The sequence below is a fragment of the Lontra canadensis genome, unplaced genomic scaffold (assembly GCF_010015895.1).
Source record: "Lontra canadensis isolate GAN:19392208 unplaced genomic scaffold, GSC_riverotter_1.0 scaffold163, whole genome shotgun sequence".
Classification (NCBI taxonomy): domain Eukaryota; kingdom Metazoa; phylum Chordata; class Mammalia; order Carnivora; family Mustelidae; genus Lontra; species Lontra canadensis.
In genome coordinates this window covers 262,133-280,203 of record NW_022631157.1, presented here as the reverse complement: position 1 = coordinate 280,203, position 18,071 = coordinate 262,133, and the positions used below count along the sequence as shown (strand labels likewise).

The following is an 18,071-nucleotide window of genomic DNA, read 5'->3' as shown; positions in this document are numbered from 1 at the left end:
TAGGTGGGAATGACTGTTCACTGCCGCATCATGAAGATTGACATTGAGAAGTTCAGCGCCGACCTTACCTGCCGAACCTCAGACCTCATGGACAGGAACAATGAGTGGAAACTGCCCAAAGACACCTACTATGACTTTGACGCGGAAGCAGCAGACCACAAGCAGGAGGAGGACATGAAACGGAAGCAGCAGCGGACCAGTGAGTGTGGCCACCACCACACCTGTACAGCCCAAGTCTCGGCAGCCCTCCCTCCACAGGGTGCACTTGCTGATGGCTGTGCCCTGGTGGGAGCGAGTGCTCAGCTCTGAGGTCTGAGGCCCATAGACCTCACGGATGGAGTCAGTGGCAGGGCTGGAAACCAGAGTCTTCTGGGGTCACACGTCTTTGCTAATGTACTATGACATTTAAAGGCTCGTTCTCTGAGCGCCTCAGGAACCCAGGTGCACACATCCTTCACATCAGAGAATTCAGGTCCCGAGAGGGTGAAAGAGTCTCAGAATTTGACAGCGGGTCAGAAATGATGCCACGATTTGTCCCGTTGTTGTGGGCTCCCAGTCCCCTTCGCCTGATCTGTACTTCTCTCCTGTCCTCCTCAGCATACATCAAGCGAGTGATTGCACACCCATCTTTCCATAATATAAACTTCAAGCAAGCAGAAAAGATGATGGAGACCATGGACCAGGGTGATGTGATCATCCGCCCGAGTAGCAAGGGTGAAAATCACCTGACCGTGACCTGGAAGGTCAGCGACGGCATCTACCAACACGTGGACGTCCGGGAAGAAGGCAAAGAAAATGCCTTCAGCCTGGGAGCCACCCTGTGGATCAATAGTGAGGTGAGAGCCGGATCCCGCCCACTTCCCATCCCCTCTCCTGCTTCCAGAAACAAGGCATTTCTGGCTACTTTGAGCTGATGTTAGTGACTTATATGCGTTACATGTATTTTAGCTACACGGAGTGACAGAACAGGAGGTTGATTGTGAGATGAGTCATTTGATAACAAGTTTTGTGTATTTCGTTCCCTTTTCTGTGTCCTCTAAATTTTAAAATAGACTACCCGGAGAGCGCCAGCAGAGGACAAGGAGAAAATACGCACACAGAAGCATATGATTGTGTACACACCCGCACACACACGCAACAATGTGTTTCTCTTTTTTGGTTTCAGTAGAGAAAAATGGTATGAAGCTCCCTGTTGTTCCCAAGCAGCAGGGGAGAATCAGGGTTACGGTTTAAAAAATTTTGTGCCTATAAGCTGATCAATCTGGGCACCACTCAAACAGCTGGGTAAAAGGAGGGGACTTCCCAGCGTAGTCAGGCCACAGCAGGGCTGGGAAGGCCACGTCCTCCCTTAGGTTCTCTTCAGAGTGCATCAGTTGAAGGGCCAGGAGTCCCAGCTCACTGTGACATGTGGGGCCTTTACCGTTTCCCCACAGGAATTTGAAGACTTGGATGAGATTGTTGCTCGCTATGTCCAGCCCATGGCATCCTTTGCCCGCGACCTCCTGAACCACAAGTATTATCAGGACTGCAGTGGTGGTGACCGTAAGGTGAGCCCAGGGCTCTTCAAGGCATGACCTCTCCCAGTCACTTCAGGATGTCTGGTTTCCTTTCAGTGCAGGAGATGTGTGCCTCGTGTGTGCACCAGACACCATGTGCCGAGCGTGCTGCTATCCCAACCTCTCCCCCTCGTTCTGCCCCCAGAAATTAGAGGAGCTGCTCATCAAAACTAAGAAGGAGAAGCCCACCTTCATCCCTTATTTCATCTGTGCCTGCAAGGAACTGCCCGGCAAGTTCCTCCTGGGATACCAGCCCCGGGGTAAACCCAGGTGAGCACTGGTGCCAAGAAGGTGCTGCCACCAGGGTCCGAAGAAAGGCCAGCAGGGGAGTTAGAGACCCCTAGATTGGTCCTCTCTCTGGTTCTGCTTGACTGTCTTTTCCCTCTTACCTGTTTAGACCAGCAGTGGAGTTTGGAGTTGGGGAAAGAGGGTGATGATTTAGAGGCAAAAGGGCAAAGATTTGGTATGAAAGATACCTTCCTCAACTCTGTAAGAGAAAGTTTCCTTCACCTGTTCTCTCTACCACGGAGTGATGGAAATTACCAGCCTCTCCCCACCTGACTGGCAAAGATGGGGGCCAGGACATGGGTCTCTCCTTTTTCTTTCCTGCTTTGCCCTGGCCAGGGCAGTCATCTCATGTTGGCTCACGGTCGCTGTAGTGTGCTAGATGACTTCTGCCTGCATTGCAGGGGTGGGTCAGAAGAACTTCTCTTTCTCCCACTGACCCCCCTCTGCTCCCTTCCATGTGTGACTAAGCTGACCTTCCTACGTATTCCTTTGGGTCCCTCTAGAGCTCACGCTGAGTCAAAGTCCCTTTTGGGGGAGCGGGCTCTGCTTTCTTTTTGTCTGTTTCTTCTCTATGCCCCCATCCTCTCTTCGCCCCTTGGCCAAGGCCAGTGCATTTCTGCTCTTTTCCTTCTGCTGCCTGCACATGCTAAACAATGTAGACTATAGGTGGGCTCAGTGGCTTGGTGACAAGAAGCTCTAGACTCCAGACCCTACACCGTCTTGGGCACATATGGAATACTGCTGTCGTTTCTGGGAAGCCATTTCTGATTCACCATCACACTTCTAGAGGATGGCAGCCAGAGCTCTTGGCTGGACACTATCCCGTGAGGAACAGTTGAATAAACAAGGGACCTTTAAATAAGGGAGTAGAGGCACCGTGATAACCTTCCATGGGAAGGTGTGCAGATTCCTTCTGTCGCCGAACTAAGAACACTTGCGTGTCATCACATTTAGGAAGCAGAGTTCAACTTCGGTATAAATGAGAACGTGGTGTTATTTGTCTTAGTCTGTTGGTAATTGACAGTTATCCTTAATTGAATAGATCTCTCTTTCAGGCATTGTGCTGAGTGCATCTCGTGCCTTGTCTCATTTATTCCCCACACTCAGTTCTAAAAGTTTAAGTGTTATTACTCTCATTTTCAAATGAAGCTGAGATTCAGGGTTAGTAACTTCATATAAGGTCATCTAGGCATCAAGTGACCGAGGCAGAGCTAGAGCTAGAACTGGTCTGAACCCAGAGCCCATCCTCCTGCACTCCCACCACTGCCAAGTGTTGAGTAAGGTCAGACTCCCCACCTGAACAGGGGTGCTTCCAGATTCTAGTTCTCAGGGAATTGTTTTTGCTGCCCTGGGAAGCCCCTCCGGCCCTGACACCGGGACCTCAGTCTTACCCTCATTTGCAGGTGCTGCCATCATCCTACAGCCCAGGGTGGTGGCCCAGCCCACAGCAGGCCTTCCTCTGGTGGCCTGTACCTAGCATACTAGGGGCTGCTGATGCCTGGCCTTGACCTGCTTACCTCCTCAGAGTGCGGCCTCCTTTGATGGAGTCAGGGCTCTTTCATCTCTCCTTTCCCCCCAGCACCTAGTTTGGCTCCTTCACATGGTAGAGATCTTTTCTGGCTGCTCACTCAGGGCTGGCCCCAAGTGGTGTCTGACACGTGTTTCCTTCCAAAATCCCAGGATAGAATATGTAACAGTGACTCCCGAAGGATTCCGGTACCGGGGCCAAATCTTCCCTACTGTGAATGGACTTTTCAGATGGTTTAAGGATCACTACCAGGATCCCGTACCGGGTGAGTTCTGCACTGAGCCCTGTAGTGTGCTTAGAGGGACAGGTAGGCCCTGAATCAGGATGCTCACTTGCCACCTGTGGAAGGGACAAGGCCTGAGCTGTCACCACAACTGTCTCACGCCTGCTCCAGCCTCCTGGCATCAAGGATGTTCTCCATCTACTTTGCCAATGCAGCTTCTCTTCTTTCTGCCCACCTCAGACCTCCTCCAGTCCCCTATGTTGTGAAACCAGAAATAGGTTCCTGGAGGGACATAACTAACTTTGGCTGTTTCCTGTAGGCATCACCCCCAGTAGCAGCAGCAGGACCCGGACACCTGCTTCTATCAATGCCACCCCAGCCAACATCAACCTTGCAGGTAAGGAGCTTATGTCTGGGACTAGGACCTGGAGGGATGGGACCAGAAGGACTTTGACTGCTAACGTGCCCATCTCCCACCTCTGTGTGCTTACAGATCTGACGCGAGCTGTGAATGCCTTGCCCCAGAACATGACCTCCCAGATGTTCAGTGCCATTGCAGCCGTGACAGGCCAAGGACAGAATCCTAATGCCACCCCAGCCCAGTGGGCCTCCAGCCAATATGGCTATGGTGGCAGTGGAGGGGGCAGCAGCGCTTACCATGTACGTGGCTTGGGGACAAGGCTCCCTGCAGGGGGTGGAGAAGACTGAAAGGGAACGTCATCCGTTCTCCATGTCTATAGACTGGCCTCTGGCAGTGACCACCATGGGGGGCTTCATACATACAGATGGGGTCATCACAGCCTTAGGAACTGTCTCCAACCCACAGTCCTTTTCCTTGGGCCCACTCGAGGGTAAAGGGAGTGAGGTCTGATTTTTCCACAGTCCTTTGGGATCTTTGGAACCCTTAGGCGGCCAGGAGTGGTGGGCCCCATTGTGCCCAGTGCCATCCCACTTGCCTCTCTCTGCTGCTTGGGACTACACACTGCCCAAGAGATGGTTGGTTAGCTGGAAAGCTCTGGGCCAAGCCCCAGCTTTCAGTTTGCCAGAAGGTCATAGCAAGGCCAAATAGGCCCTAGACTCATCTCCATTTAATGGTTCTCCTTTGTCCAGGTATTCCCAACGCCAGCCCAGCAGCCAGTGGCCACACCACTAATGACCCCCAGCTACTCCTACACAACCCCCAGCCAGCCCATCACCACACCACAGTACCACCAGCTCCAGGCCAGCACCACCCCACAATCTGCCCAGGCCCAGCCCCAGCCTTCTTCCAGCTCTCGGCAACGGCAGCAGCAGCCAAAGTAAGTGTGTGGTCGGTGGCACGGAGCAGGATCCTGGGGGCAGATATCGTTAAGAGGCCAGCAGGCCCCGGCATAGGCAGGTACCTTGGGCCTTGTGAGAGCTGTGACCCAGGTGATAGCCCGGGATGATGCTTGCTGGGAGAAGACAGAAGAGAGTGATGTGGCTGCTGCCAAAAATAGGTGGTCCATTTCTATAAGAATGAAAAAGGGAAGGCTTTCTTCTAGCGATCTCCGGGAGAGTCCTGATCTCAGATGCCCCTTTTTCCTGCTCCCAGGTCCAACAGCCATGCCGCCATCGACTGGGGGAAGATGGCAGAGCAGTGGCTACAGGAGAAGGAAGCCGAGAGGCGGAAACAGAAGCAGCGGCTGACACCTCGACCCTCTCCCAGCCCCATGATCGAAAGCACCCCCATGTCCATTGCCGGCGATGCCACCCCGCTCTTGGATGAGATGGATCGGTAGGGGGCCTGCCCCTAGGACTCTGGTTACCTCTGAGGCTGGGAGAGGCCCAGCTGCCCACTGCCTCACTCCCTGTCCCTCCTTTACTGTCCATAAAGTGGCGTGAATTGACATTCTCATTGGTGGTCAGCCTGGATGGGTGACAAGCTGGATGGCCTCACGAATTTGAGCTCAGTGCACGCTAGGCAGCAGTGCCCCACTCCAGGCCCTCACTGACCACTGTCCCGGGACCAGGCTGGGAGGGGTGTGGCGGGGAGGAAGAAGAGGAAGACGAGAATGAGAGTGGAACAGTTTTGTATTCTACTCCCTACAAGCCATTTTGAGCTTCTGCCCTCATCTGACTCTGGGCTGTGACCCTGGGGCACCAAGCTCAGCACATGAGTCTCCCCCAGCTCTCGCAGGGAGAGGAATGCTATTTATTCAGTTTGGGGCAGGAGGGAAAGGAGGAAAAGTATTTCTGACCCTGATGCCGACAGCCTGGGTGGCTAGCAAAGCAGAATTGCAGGGAATGTGGGGGAGCAGTGCTAACCTGCCCCGCCCCCGCCTGGCCGCCTTCACCCACCTGCTGCTGCCTCCGCTTCCTGCCTGTCATTTGAATAAACAGTGTTTCTACAGAGCACTTGGCAAAGTCTTTCTCTCCAACATTCCGGTGCTTGAAGGGTGGCTTTCAAAGCAGTGTGTGGAGCTCTGGGGGCTCCCTGTAACTCCTCCCAGGCCATCAGACTGACTCAGAACAGCAAGCGGCATCTGTATCTGACTACCTGGGATCACATCCCTGCTCCACTTCCCCAGCCCTGGGCCTGTTGGCTCTGAGCCAGCCATCTTCTCTGTAAAGTGGAGTGATTGCTACCTGCCTCGTCAGGGCAGCTGCCAGCACTGAGAGGATGTGTGAGTGCTGAGCCCAGGGCCTCGGACCTCGTAAGGCCCTAGGACCCATTAGCTGCTGTTACTACACTGGCAGGCAGCCACTCCATCTACTGGGTTCACAAGTCACCTCTGGCACAGTGAAGAAGGGCAGAGAGTAAGTTTCAGTTTCTCGAGCCCCTCTACCTCCCCCCACTCTTTTTGCCAGCTGGGCCTTGGTCTGTGATAAGTACAGTACCTCTACACGGGCACGTCAGCCGCGGATGGGCCCCATGCTTGTCTGCTCCCACACCCGCCCTGGAGAAGGAAGTGCCGGGCTATTGCAGGGGAGGCCAGTCCCCCTCTTACCAGCTTGGTCCAGCCAGCCTCTGGCCCTGGCCCTTTCCCCCAGCCCCACTGCGTCTTTGTGTTCTAGACTCCTAGTATTCCATGTTTCTTAAGAAGGGCCTCGTCTCACAGCTTTGCAAGTTGGTGCTGAGAAAGTGAGCCTTTACCCCCTCCTTTTCCTCTGCTTAGGGCTCAGCAGAGAACTCGGAAAAGGTCATTACTGCCCAAACTTAATGAGCCTCCCATCTCGACTTTATCCCATCGTTCAAGACCTCTTTGGCTGTTGGCAAGAGCTGGGAGGGAAAGGCTGGTCTTCTTCCAGGAATTCAGTTCCATTCCCTTCAGCACAAAGGTCTGGAAGGGCCTAGCAGGAGCAGGGACACACCAGCCTGGAAGATGATATTCCCTTTGGTGCCACCAGCACGTGTCTTCCTAAGGGCCACTTAGAGGAGGGAAAGGCCAGGCACAGTGGCACAGAGTGGGTTAAAAGGTTAGATTTATTAGGGGTATCACTGCAGACAGCACTGCCTGTCCGCCGAGCAGATTTCACACAGACCAATCTCCCGGGAGATGGGCAGCCTTCTTCCCACCCCACCCCGATGTGCTCCTCTCCTGCCCCAAGCCTACGATGTTACAGATAAACAGGCTGCACGGCCTCCCACCTACGTTCCCACGGATTCCCTCCTGAAAGACACATTACCCTTCAAAAACCCCTGCAGGCCCCTGGCCCCTTAGCTCTAGCTACGCGCAGAGCCCACCCCTCCTTGCCCCGCCCGGGACGGGTTGGAGGGAGAGAGAACAGCCGCAGGGGATCAGCTACAGGCTTGATCGCATTTATTCTTCACACTGGACGCCCTGGCCTCAACTGAGATTGGGGTTGGATCCTGGGGGAGATTTCCTCTTGACCTTCTTGACTGGTGAGGTCTTCGCCCCAGCTTTCTTAGTCTGGACCGTGTTCTTCTCTCTCTTCCTGGGTGACGAAGACTCCACGATATCGTCACTGGAGGGCTCCTCCCGCCGGGGGTCATTGTAACTGTCCTCACTCTCCAGGTCTTCCCGGCTGTCTGGGCTGGACTCTGACATCCTGGTCAGCTCTCTGGGGCTTATTGATCGGCTCAAGTCCGGAGGTGAAGATTCCGATTTAACTGGGCTTTTCTTCTTCATCAACTTGCCCTTCTTGACTTTTTTCTTCGGCTTTGGCTTCTCATCCAGCTCCTCTTCCTTGTCTTTCTCCTTTTCTTTTTTCTTCTTTACCTTCTTGATCACCTTGTTGCCCTGGGACTTCCCTGTGGGGCTCTCGGAGCGCCAGATAGTGATGGGAGCTGCTGAGTCCGGGGTAGTTGTGACGGTGCCCAGGCCTGTGTCAGCGGGGGCGGTGGTGGCAGGCCCCACCTGGGTGGGAATGGGAGGTTTGCTTTCTTCCTCCTCCTCCTCCTCCTCCTCCTCCTCTTCATTCAGGTCATCTGCCACATAGTCATGGTGGATGGGATGGTGGATCACTGCCACAGAGACAGGCCTATAGCTTTTGCACCTGGGAGGGAAGGGGACAGGAGGAGAGATTGACAGAGAGTGGGGGGCCCATGCCCCTTCGTGCCGCCCCTGTCAGCCTGCCGGCACTCACCAGCCATACCAGAACCGCTCCACACACTCCTCCTCTGGGATGAGCTCAAAGCAAGGGGACTGGATGATGTTGAAACATGTTGGACCCTCATCTCGGGAGCAGGTTGGGCCCACATCTTGGGAGTTGTTGCTATTTGTCTTCTCTGAGCAGTCCTTCAGCCTGCCACACAGAGGACTCAGCCTGGCTCCCATGCCTCTGTGACTCCCCCGGGGACCCAGAGCCAGAAGCCTGAGGGACAGCTGGCTTCCTCCCGGCTCCGCCCGGGCTGCCAAAAGACCTCCTCCCTGTGACTCCAGAGCAGAGCCAGGTTTACAAAGCTGCGGTGAGGCTAGCCGGTGCTGGGTCAAAGCTGAGGGGCGAACCACAGGGCAATGGTGGGCCTAGCTGCACCCAGGAGTCTCCCCTGGGCTGGGGGTCTCCCGAGGAGGGGGGCCCTTACCTAGACTCGCAGTCGCAGTGGCTGATGGAGTGCAGGTGCAGGTTGTGGTGGCCATAGTCCGAGGGGAAGGGGTGGATGACATGCCCAGTGCACTGCTTGTGTTTCCAACAGCACCTGTCCGGGTCTTTGAATTCACCTGAAGGGGCAGTGGGGTCTGGGTCACACAGGGGTGGCGACAGCAGCACACCCCCACCGCCTCCCCTCGGACCCTGCCGAAGGCTCCAGTCCACCAATGGCTCTCCTTCAAGCCGCTAGCTAAAAGGTGAGCCTATGAAGTGACTCCACGTGTCCAACGTCTCATGTACCAGGACAGAGAGAACAAGGCACCTTCTTGTAGGTTCCCCCTTGGACTCCAGCTCCTCCCACGCGTGGAGGAAGACGTGAGCTGGCCCTGATGAGTTCCAGCCTGATACGGGGTGCTACGGCTGGCTTACCCCCCTCCCCCCAGACAGGCCAGGAGGACTGAGCCTTTATCTAGCCTCTGTGAAGGTGGAACTGGGACAGGACCTCTCACTGGCCACCCCTAGGGAGGTAACCCAGGCTGGGAGTGTGTCAGTCCAAGTGGCCTTAAAAGTACTTGAGAGATGAGGGGACAGCAGCTTTGCCCCACCTTCCTTCCTCCCCAGGCTGTGAGGGCCCCAGGTCCCCCATATACCCTTGACCCACTTGGTGGCCTCCTTTTTTGCTTCTCCCATGACCCCTTTCTACCCCGGCGGGGGAATAAGGCACGTGAGGCTGGACCTTGGGTCACCAAGACCTCTACCTTCTTCGGCACTGCTGAACTGGGAGCAAGGGACAGCAGAGTGGCACATCAGACAGGCCTGAGTCCAAGTCTCGGCTCTGTCACTAGCTGGGCATCCCAGAGCACGTGACTTCTCTGAGACTTCATTTCCTTATCCATAAAATGGGGATGGCAGTAATATGTATTTTGCAGGATTGTCGAGAGGGCTCAGTTCATATATATCAAAGAAATCCGTGCATTATAAGATGCACGGCTGAAGACAGGAGTAATTGTGGCCTTGGGGAATGGGGTATGGGCCCTCCCAGCCTGGCAGGGAGTAGGGGATGGGGGGGTAACCCGTTCAGGACCAAACACTTCCCTCCCTCCTGCCTGCCACCGGTGTCTGTTCTCTCAAGTGAGATGGATGGGGAACCCCGGGGCCCAGAGATTCCCTGGACCCACCTTCAGAGGAGAAGGTAGATGCGTCAGTGCTAGAGGGCACACCAGCCAGCAGATGTCCTCTCTCCCAGCCGGGTAACCTGTTTACATCTGAGAGAACACAGAGTGGCAGCAGCCGCAGCCCCCTCCCCATGCCCTTCATGCCTCAGCCATTCCCTGACAAGCTCCACCTGCGCCCTGGAGATGCGGAAATTTCCAAAACAACCCAACAGTGCCTATTCTCAAGGTGAGGAGAGGGACACAGAGGATGAACAGTTCAAGGCAGCCGGATGACGCAGATCCTGATGGGAAGGGAGGTGGTGGGAAGAAGGCCTGTGGAAGCAGAGAACAAGAGCGCCAGTGTTGCGGGGCTCTTGAGGAAGACTTCCTGGAAGAAGCATGGCAGGAGTGGAGTCTGGAGTAATGAATAGGAATGAGCCAGAGCCGAGGCAAGGAGGGACAATTCCAGGAATTCCCGGGGTGTAAGGAGACTGGTCAGACAGTCCCTCCCTGGGCTGAGACCCCACCACCATCAACGACCACAGGGTTGCCTTCCTGCAATGAGCTTTCCCCTTTGGGGCATTGGAGCTGAGTCCTGTCCCTTGAGCTGATTGCCAGGTCCTGGTCATCTCCTTCTATTTTCCACAGCTTAGTAAGTACTCAAAATGTATGGAAAGAATGAATAAATGAAAATTCCAGCACCTTCCTGGAGGTTCCCACCCTGGTGCTGTTCCTCTGAGCTCATCGCACCAGCATTACCCAGGCCCCTCCCACCTCCTCCTCCAGCCTGGGGAAGTATCCCTCCGCTGTCCTCCTGCCCAAAGCTCCTGGATTCTAGGTCCCAGCCAGAAATTTTTACCTCTCCCTCTTCACTGTTGTGGTTTTTCTTCTACAGGCAATGAATATCTTTAAACAAAACACTCTATAAACCCTGTTCCTCCTTCTAACACTGCATATCCTTTTCAATCCGTATCATTCACTCCTTCCTCTAACAGACATACTAGCTTCACGAGGCACCTGTGAAGGAGGCCCAGTCCCTATCTTCAGTGAGCTCAGGGTCCACCTCTCTTCCATGCCAGCCACGTACAACATGGCAGCTACTGGACCCTTCTATCAAAAGAGCCCAGGCACCGATTTCCTTTTTATTTTTTTTAAGATTTTAATTATTTTTTTTAAGTAATCTCTATGTCCAACGTGGGGCTCAAACTCACAAGCCCAAGATTGAGTCCCATGCTCTGCCAACTGAGCCAGCCAGGCGCTCCCCCGCCAACAATCTCCTAATAGTTTAACCCAGTGGCCTTCTTTTTGTCTCATCTCACCCAACACTCTTGGCCATTCAATCTCTTTTCTCCTGCAAACTGTTCTGCTGACTCCCATGACAGAACTCTCTCCTCTCACCTGCCTTCCTTGTCTGACTAGCTGTTTCATTCTTTCCTAACTTCTTTGCGGTTTCCTTTTCCTCTGCTGTCCCCCTAAAATTGGTGAAGACCAGGATTCTGTGTTTGGCCTCCTTCTCAAAGACTCTACAGCCTTCTCTTGGATAATGTTATCCACTTACATGGTTTCAACATCCACCAAAAAAAAAAAAAAAAAGACATAAATCAGGGTCTCCAATCCAGACAGCTTTCCTGAGCACGTAGTTAATATCCTCTTGAACTTCCCCAAAACATCTTAGACCAGCATGTCCCATACAAGCCTTTCATCTTCTCCTTACCCCCCAATAAACCGTCTCCTCTTATCTCTTCCATTTCAAAGAGGAACAGACACCTCATCTAGAAATCTAGGGATTGTTCTTTCCTTCACCTCTACATCATCTTGATGACCAAGTCTTGCCATGCCTACCTGTCCCCCACATCTGCCTCTATCTTGGTTCAGACTTCCATTATCCCTAAGACCGCTGCAGGAACCTCCTGGCTGGCCTCCTTGCCTTCTGTTTCACTACTCTCATGCAGTCTTCACAGTGCAGCCAAACTGAATTTTCTAGAATACCAACTCATCCACCATGTTCCTCCTGTTCAATAGTCATCCATTGCCTTCAGGATGAAGTGAAACTCCTTATCATGACATAACTGACACCTCCCCCCCCCCCAGGACCCAGGTTCTGGTTCCTTCCTCAGTTATAAGTCTCTCCCACCCATTCATCCTTCCTCCCACAACTCCCTTCTCCATTCCTTCTCTCCTGCCTTTCCCTCTCCAGAAATACCTGTTCATCTTGGAAAGAACAATGCTATTCACCCAAGTAGAATTGGTCACACATGTCTTGTGCCCCTTTACCCTGCCATGGCACTTCATGTACTTACTCTATGGCAACATGAGACAAAACCTATATTTGATCTGCCTCTGTATCTGCAAGTCCTGGGACATGAAAAGTGCCCAGCAAATGTTGGTGGATTGAATGACTACATGAGTAGAATAAAATAAACCCCCTATTGGAACCACAAAGAAAGTACAGCGTTGGAAATTCTGCCCAGGGTTCAAAGCTGGGGGTTTTTCTAGAGAAAGAGAATCGACCCAGGATGAGCATCTCCCCAACGTTAGGCACTGTACTGGGCTTTTAAAATATGCTTTTGATTCAAAATCCTCACCACAATCCATTCTGTCAATGGGGACTCAGAGATTCAGGTTAAAAAACCCGTCCAAAGACACAAGTTAATAGGTGGTAGGGGTAGGAGTTAACCTAATCTTCTTGGCCTTGTATGACCTGGGCTCCTTCAGCCCTGTCTACTTGGGGTTCCTATCCAAAGCCCATCCTGCTAGCTTGAAGCCTGTAGCTTCCCTACAGCACCTGCTTTTCAGCTCCAACACAGCCAATTCTTCATCCTCTGGTTTGACTCAATCTTGACTTCACCACCTCCCAGATCCAGCCTGAAGCCTAAGGGTGAGGATTCAAACTCTGCTTTATCTGACTCCAATGTTCTTACTCTCTCCAGAGTAATGGTGAAGGCGGCTTGTAGACAGAGTCCACTGATTAACTCTTCCCAAACCCCCAAGAAGTCCTAACAGTCATAACTCTGTTTGCCAAGGGGTGGGGTTTAGTAACTCTCCTCAGACGCGAGGAAGGCAACCTGCTCTCTAGTTTCACAGACAGGAGAGCTCCTACTGGAGCAGCAGTCCCGCGCTCCAGTCAGCAGAAGTAACGGTGGCAGGCACAGGGCGGACTTCATAATGAAATGAGGAGAGTGATAACTTGAAAGGAAGAGGGTAACTTGTGGTCTTTTTCTTGGGAGGGGCATTCAACCAGGCGCAGGGGCCTAACTCAAAACTCACAGGTAAGGCTCATTGGTACAGAATCCTCCCAGTCCTGAAGGCCGGGGAGCTCCCCCTGCCCTTGTGGCGCAGGTGGCGGGGCTCCAGGTGGGGCACCCAAGCAGCTGAATGGGGGAGGAAGGGAGGGGAAAGGGAGAGAGGAGGGGAAGTAGGGAGAAGGAGGGAGCTAGACAGTGCGGTGTGCACGCGTCTCCTGGGAAATGCCCCTCTGGCCCCGCCCACATCTGGTGGTGATTGTGATGTCACGCGAGGAACTTCCAGACTCCTTCCTCCCCTCAGAGTCAATGGAACCCCCCGTCCCAGCCTGGCGACAGGGTGGGTGCTGGAGCAGGTGCTCCAGCCAGGGCCCGCATTTCTTAGGCGGCAGCCGGGCCTCCGGAGGCAGCACCGCAATGCCTTCCACCCCTACAAACTAGGGGTTGGGCTGGCAGCTCTGGCTCCCGCCCGACTCTCCAGGGCCTTAGGACCCCAGTCCTCAATCATTGGTCCACGGCTCGGCGTGAGCCCGCCCCCAGGCCCTAACTCCGCCCCAGCCCAGCCCCTGGCCCCGCCTCCTTCGCCAGCTCTTCCCAGTTCTAAACCCTCCTTGGTGCCACGCCCTCAGACTGAAACCCACCCCCAAACTCCTGCCCCACCCCTCTTTACCAGTGCAGCTCTCATCCCAGATGCTGGCATTGTCCTCAGTCTTTTCCTTAGTCCACCTTTCAATCCTCAGTGTCGTTCTGACCCACATCGCTCTCAGCCCAGTTCTCGTCTCTACAAGACTCTTCCTCGCAGAAGTCCAATCCTGAACCTCAGCTTGGTCGAGCCAGCCGTAAACCCCAATCTCAGCTTCGCCCCAATCCAGCCCTTAACTCCGCCTCATGCTTGCTCAATGCCCCCCTCCACCCTCCCCTGGCTCTGTGTTGTCTTAGCCCAAATCTAAGCTTCAGCCGCGCTCTTCATCCGGGGCCTTGCAGCTCCTTCCAAGCTCCTCTTTGTCCCACCTTTAGCCTTCGTACCACCTCTTTCTCTCAGGCCTAAACCTTAGCTCGGCCGCTCAGGCCCAGCCCTCAGTCCCATCCCTAGTTCCTCTCCAGACCTACTCGGAGCTCTTAGTCCTACCCCCAGACCTTAGCCCCGCCCCCACCCCACCCCCGTTCTTAGCCCCGCCCCAGGCATTCTCTCAACTTCAAGCTTCTGCCGCAATCCAGCCCCTCCCAAGCGGTCGGAACCCAGCCGCGCGCTGTCCAGCCCGCCTCCCCGCAGGCAACCTGGCTTCTCCCCGCTCCTTCTCTCTGTGGAGTAAGGCGGTCTCCGGCTCGCTCGCGTTCGTTCTTTTTTTTCTTCTTCTTCTTTTTTTTTTTTTTTTTTTTTTGCGTTTTCTCTTTCTGCCCTCACGCTCCTCCACAGAGCACATGGCCCAGTTCTCAAGATGAGGACTTGCTGTCGGCTCCCAAACCCTCGTGGCGCCCATCCTCAGGGCCCCCTCCCCACCGCGTTCCCTCCTTGCACCCGCGCCGCCCCCAACAGGCACCCTGTCCCGGAGACAACACTGCCCAATAAAGATGTCAACATAGAGCCAAGATCTCAGGTTACTCTTACCCCAAACAGTTATTAAAATAATTAAGATAGGGGCACCTGGCTGGCTCAGTGGGTTAAAGCCTCTGCCTTGGCTTAGGTCATGATCCCAGAGTCATGGGATAGAGCCCCACATCGGGCTCTCTGCTCAGCAGGGAACCTGCTTCCCCCCCTCTCTCTACCTGCCTCTCCGCCTACTTGTGATCTCTGTCTGTCAGATAAATAAAAATCTTTAAAAAAAATAATTAAGGGGCGCCTGGGTGGCTCAGAGGGTTAAGCCGCTGCCTTCCGCTCGGGTCACGGTCTCGGGGTCCTGGGATCGAGCCCCTCGTCGGGCTCTGTGCTCTGCAGGGGGCCTGCTTCCCCCCGCCCCCCGTCTGCCTCTCTGCCTACTTGTGATCTCTGTCTGTCAAATAAATAAATAAAATCTTTAAAGAAAAAAAAAAAAGATTTTCAAGGGGCGTCTGGGTGGCTCAGTCGTTAAGCATCTGCCTTCAGCTGGGGTCATGATCCCAGGGATGGAGCCGCGCCTTCGGGTTTCCTGCACCACCGGAAGCCTGCTTCTCCCTCTCCCACTCCCCCTGCTTGTATTTCCTCTCTCAAATAAGTAAAATCTTTTTTTTTCTTTTTAAGATTTTATTTATTTGGGGCGCCTGGGTGGCTCAGTGGGTTAAAGCCTCTGCCTTCGGCTCGGGTCATGATCCCAGCGTCCTGGGATCGAGCCCCACATCGGGCTCTCTGCTCTGCGGGGAGCCTGCTTCCTCCTCTCTCTCTCTGCCTGCCTCTCTGCCTCCTTGTGATCTCTGTCTGTCAAATAAATAAATAAAATCTTTAAAAAAAAAGATTTTATTTATTTATTTGACAGAGAAATCACAAGGAGGCAGAGAGGCAGGCAGAGAGAAAGAGGGAAGCAGGCTCCCTGCTGAACAGAGAGCCCCCTAAGGGGCTCAATCGCAGGATGGAGCTACCCAGGTGCCCCTAAGTAAAATCTTTTAAAAAAATAATAAAGGTTTTTGAGCTCTTCCTATGTATGGTGGTGCTTTATCTTACTTCACTTAGGCAACCGCATGTGTCTCCATAGGCTTGCTGTGAGGGGAAGCAGGGCCAGCTGCATTCCATAGTAACCCACTACACACACCCCTGACACCCTTAGATACAGCATATACATGGCACATCCATCAATCACACCCGTTGCCTACATAAAAAATCTACTCCTCACACAGGGACTGATGCAATATGCACACAGGAACATGCTCCTCACAGGTATCACCCAGAAAACCGAACCACACCCCTGATCCCCACCCCAACCACCACCCCTGCAGCACAAACATTCCACAGCAGCTCTGCGCACATGTACACACACACTCTCTCTCTCTCTCTCTCTCTCTCTCTGAGTTACAGGCTCTGTACAAGAGGAGGGGTGAAGCGCACAGCCCTGTGAGGGAAGAAATATGGAAAAAAACAATCCCAGAGAGTGAAAAAGTGTTAGAGCCGTACCACCCCCACTCCACACCTCACTCCGCTCCAATTCTCTTGGCATCAGGCTCCTAAGCAAGGATATGCATCAACAGATGGAAAAAAGGGGAGAGGATGGTGTTTAAACTGTTTTCTCCAGTCATCCAGGGTCTCTCCTGCTGCTGCCGCTCTGTCTGCATGATCCCAGCCTTCACCTTGCTCCAGACCCAGGAATCTGAGCGGATAGGGTCACTAGCCAGACTCCCCTTCCCACCTTAGCTCTCGACAGCTCGAGGAACAGCAGAAGGGAGAAGCCAGTGGGGAGGAGTATGCAGAAAAGCCAAACCTTTCAGGACAGAGTAGCTGGGTGAGAATGGTACCAGGCATGGAATGGACAGAGCACTCGCTGACTGGGAGCCCGATTTGTGTTCTAATTTTGGCCCTCCACAGCCTCTCAGGATGACACCTGAGGCCACATGTGTCCCACCACTGTTGGGCCGAATGTCTGAGATACTCCCAGTCCATCTGACTCTGGGTCAGATATCAACAGGGAGCAGGTTCCTCGCCACTCCTCCCTCCAATTAGTTATAGTAGATGAGGTTTTTGAGCTCTTGCCATGTATGTTGGCGCTTTACCTTATTTCATCCATGAAACCTCATCAGTATTTTTTTTTAAAGATTTTATTTATTTCACAAACAGAGATCACAAGTAGGCAGAGAGGCAGGCAGAAAGAGAGGAAGGGAAGCAGGCTGGCCACCGAGCAGAGAGCCCGATGCGGGGCTCGATCCCAGGACCCTGGGATCATGACCCGAGCCTAAGGCAGAGGCTCTACCCACTGAGCCACCCAGGCACCCCCCTCATCAGTATTATTAGCCTGAGGAAACCGAGGCACAGAGGATAAGTGATTTGCTTGGGAGTCTGAGAGCTCTTTCCTTTGGTTCCTTAAGCCCCAACTGTATCCTCCTACTTGGTGCCTATTCCCAAATTTTTACCATTGGATAATTGTTCTCTTTTTTTTATCCCCTTCCTGCCTTCCCTTTAAGAAATACTTCTCTTTAGAGTGCCTGGGTGGCTCAGTTGGTTGAGCATCCGACTTTTTTTTTTTTAATATTTTATTTTATTTATTTGACAGACAGAGATCACAAGTAGGCAGAGAGTCAAGCAGAGAGAGAAGAGGAAGCAGGCTCCTAGTGGAGCAGGGAGCCCGATGCAGGGCTCGATCCCAGGACCCTGGGACCATGACCTGAGCCGAAGGCAGAGGCTTTAACCCAGTGAGCCACCCAGGCACCCCGAGCATCCGACTCTTGATTTTAGCTCAGGTCATGATCTCAGGGTTGCAGAATGGAGCCCCAGCTGGGCTCCCTGCTCAGTGAGGAGTCTGCTTCTCCCTCTCCCTCTGTCCCTCTAACTGCTTGTGAGTGTGTACTCACTCTCTCTCTCTAAATTGAATGGATAAATCTTCAAAAAATAAATAAATAGGGGCACCTGTGTGGCTCAGTTGGTTAAGCCTTCAGCTCAGGTCATGATCCCTGGGTCCTGGGATTGAGCCTGGCCTCCGGCTCCCTGTTCAGCAGGAAGCCTGCTCAAAGAACCTGCTTCTCTTTTTCCCTCTGCCCTTCCTCCCCCACAACTCTCGTTCTCTCTCACTCGCTCTGCGTTCTCTCTCAAATAAATAAAATAATCTTAAAAAAAAATAAAAAAGAAAAATAAATAAATAAATAAATAAATACTCTGAGAACACAGTGAGAAGTGATTGAAGATGACAGTGAGAACTCAGATGAAGGACCTCCTGACTCAGGGCATGTCTTTTTCTTTTTGAAAAGGAAAAAAAGTATGCTGTTTTTCTTCCTTTTTTTTTTTCTTTTTCTTATTTTAAGTAAGCTCTAGGCCTAACATGGAACATGGAGTTTGAACTCACGACCCTGAGATCAACAGTCAAAGGCTCTACCAAGTGAGCCGGCCAGGTGCTCCTATGCTGTTTGTTTTAATCAGGTTTTAAAATATAAAAAGACACTACTCATAAATTT

General features: G+C 53.2%; 2 protein-coding genes across 9 annotated transcripts in view; one reads left to right on the top strand and one right to left on the bottom strand.

Moving 5' to 3' along the window:
- SUPT6H (SPT6 homolog, histone chaperone and transcription elongation factor) overlaps positions 1-5,971 on the top strand; it is a 33,065-nt gene extending 27,094 nt beyond the window's left edge. For all 5 annotated transcript variants that reach the window (XM_032845370.1, XM_032845369.1, XM_032845366.1 and 2 more), the window contains 9 exons: positions 4-199; positions 598-836; positions 1,434-1,547; positions 1,702-1,826; positions 3,525-3,637; positions 3,915-3,992; positions 4,089-4,255; positions 4,706-4,893; positions 5,169-5,971. In XM_032845370.1, the coding sequence (XP_032701261.1) occupies positions 4-199; positions 598-836; positions 1,434-1,547; positions 1,702-1,826; positions 3,525-3,637; positions 3,915-3,992; positions 4,089-4,255; positions 4,706-4,893; positions 5,169-5,355 (1,407 nt within the window). In that variant the 3' untranslated portion in view covers positions 5,356-5,971. The remainder of the gene's footprint in view (positions 1-3; positions 200-597; positions 837-1,433; positions 1,548-1,701; positions 1,827-3,524; positions 3,638-3,914; positions 3,993-4,088; positions 4,256-4,705; positions 4,894-5,168) is intronic.
- A 1,384-nt stretch (positions 5,972-7,355) lies between these two features.
- Positions 7,356-14,155, bottom strand: PROCA1 (protein interacting with cyclin A1). 4 transcript variants are annotated; one of them, XM_032845348.1, is made up of 5 exons: positions 13,675-14,155; positions 9,787-9,873; positions 8,604-8,739; positions 8,165-8,323; positions 7,356-8,074 (listed from the first exon to the last, which is right to left on the bottom strand). In XM_032845348.1, exons 1-5 carry the CDS (start codon positions 13,760-13,762, stop codon positions 7,405-7,407), a joined length of 1,140 nt encoding a protein of 379 aa, XP_032701239.1. In that variant the 5' UTR covers positions 13,763-14,155; the 3' UTR covers positions 7,356-7,404. The 4 variants fall into 4 exon arrangements, with proteins under 4 accessions (XP_032701239.1, XP_032701238.1, XP_032701241.1 ...); XM_032845347.1 differs by lacking the exon at positions 13,675-14,155 and adding an exon at positions 13,030-13,109; XM_032845350.1 differs by lacking the exon at positions 8,165-8,323.
- Between the last annotated feature and the right edge of the window lie 3,916 nt (positions 14,156-18,071).

Coding starts and splice junctions, on each gene's coding strand:
- PROCA1 (XM_032845348.1), bottom strand. CDS start 13,762: ATGTGGGTCAGAACGACACTGAGGATTGAAAGGTGGACTAAGGAAAAG. Junction 9,874..13,674: donor CTGGGATGAGAGCTGCACTG/GTAAAGAGGGGT, acceptor GTGTTCTCTCAG/ATGTAAACAGGTTACCCGGC. Junction 8,324..8,603: donor CACTGCGACTGCGAGTCTAG/GTAAGGGCCCCC, acceptor TCTGTGTGGCAG/GCTGAAGGACTGCTCAGAGA.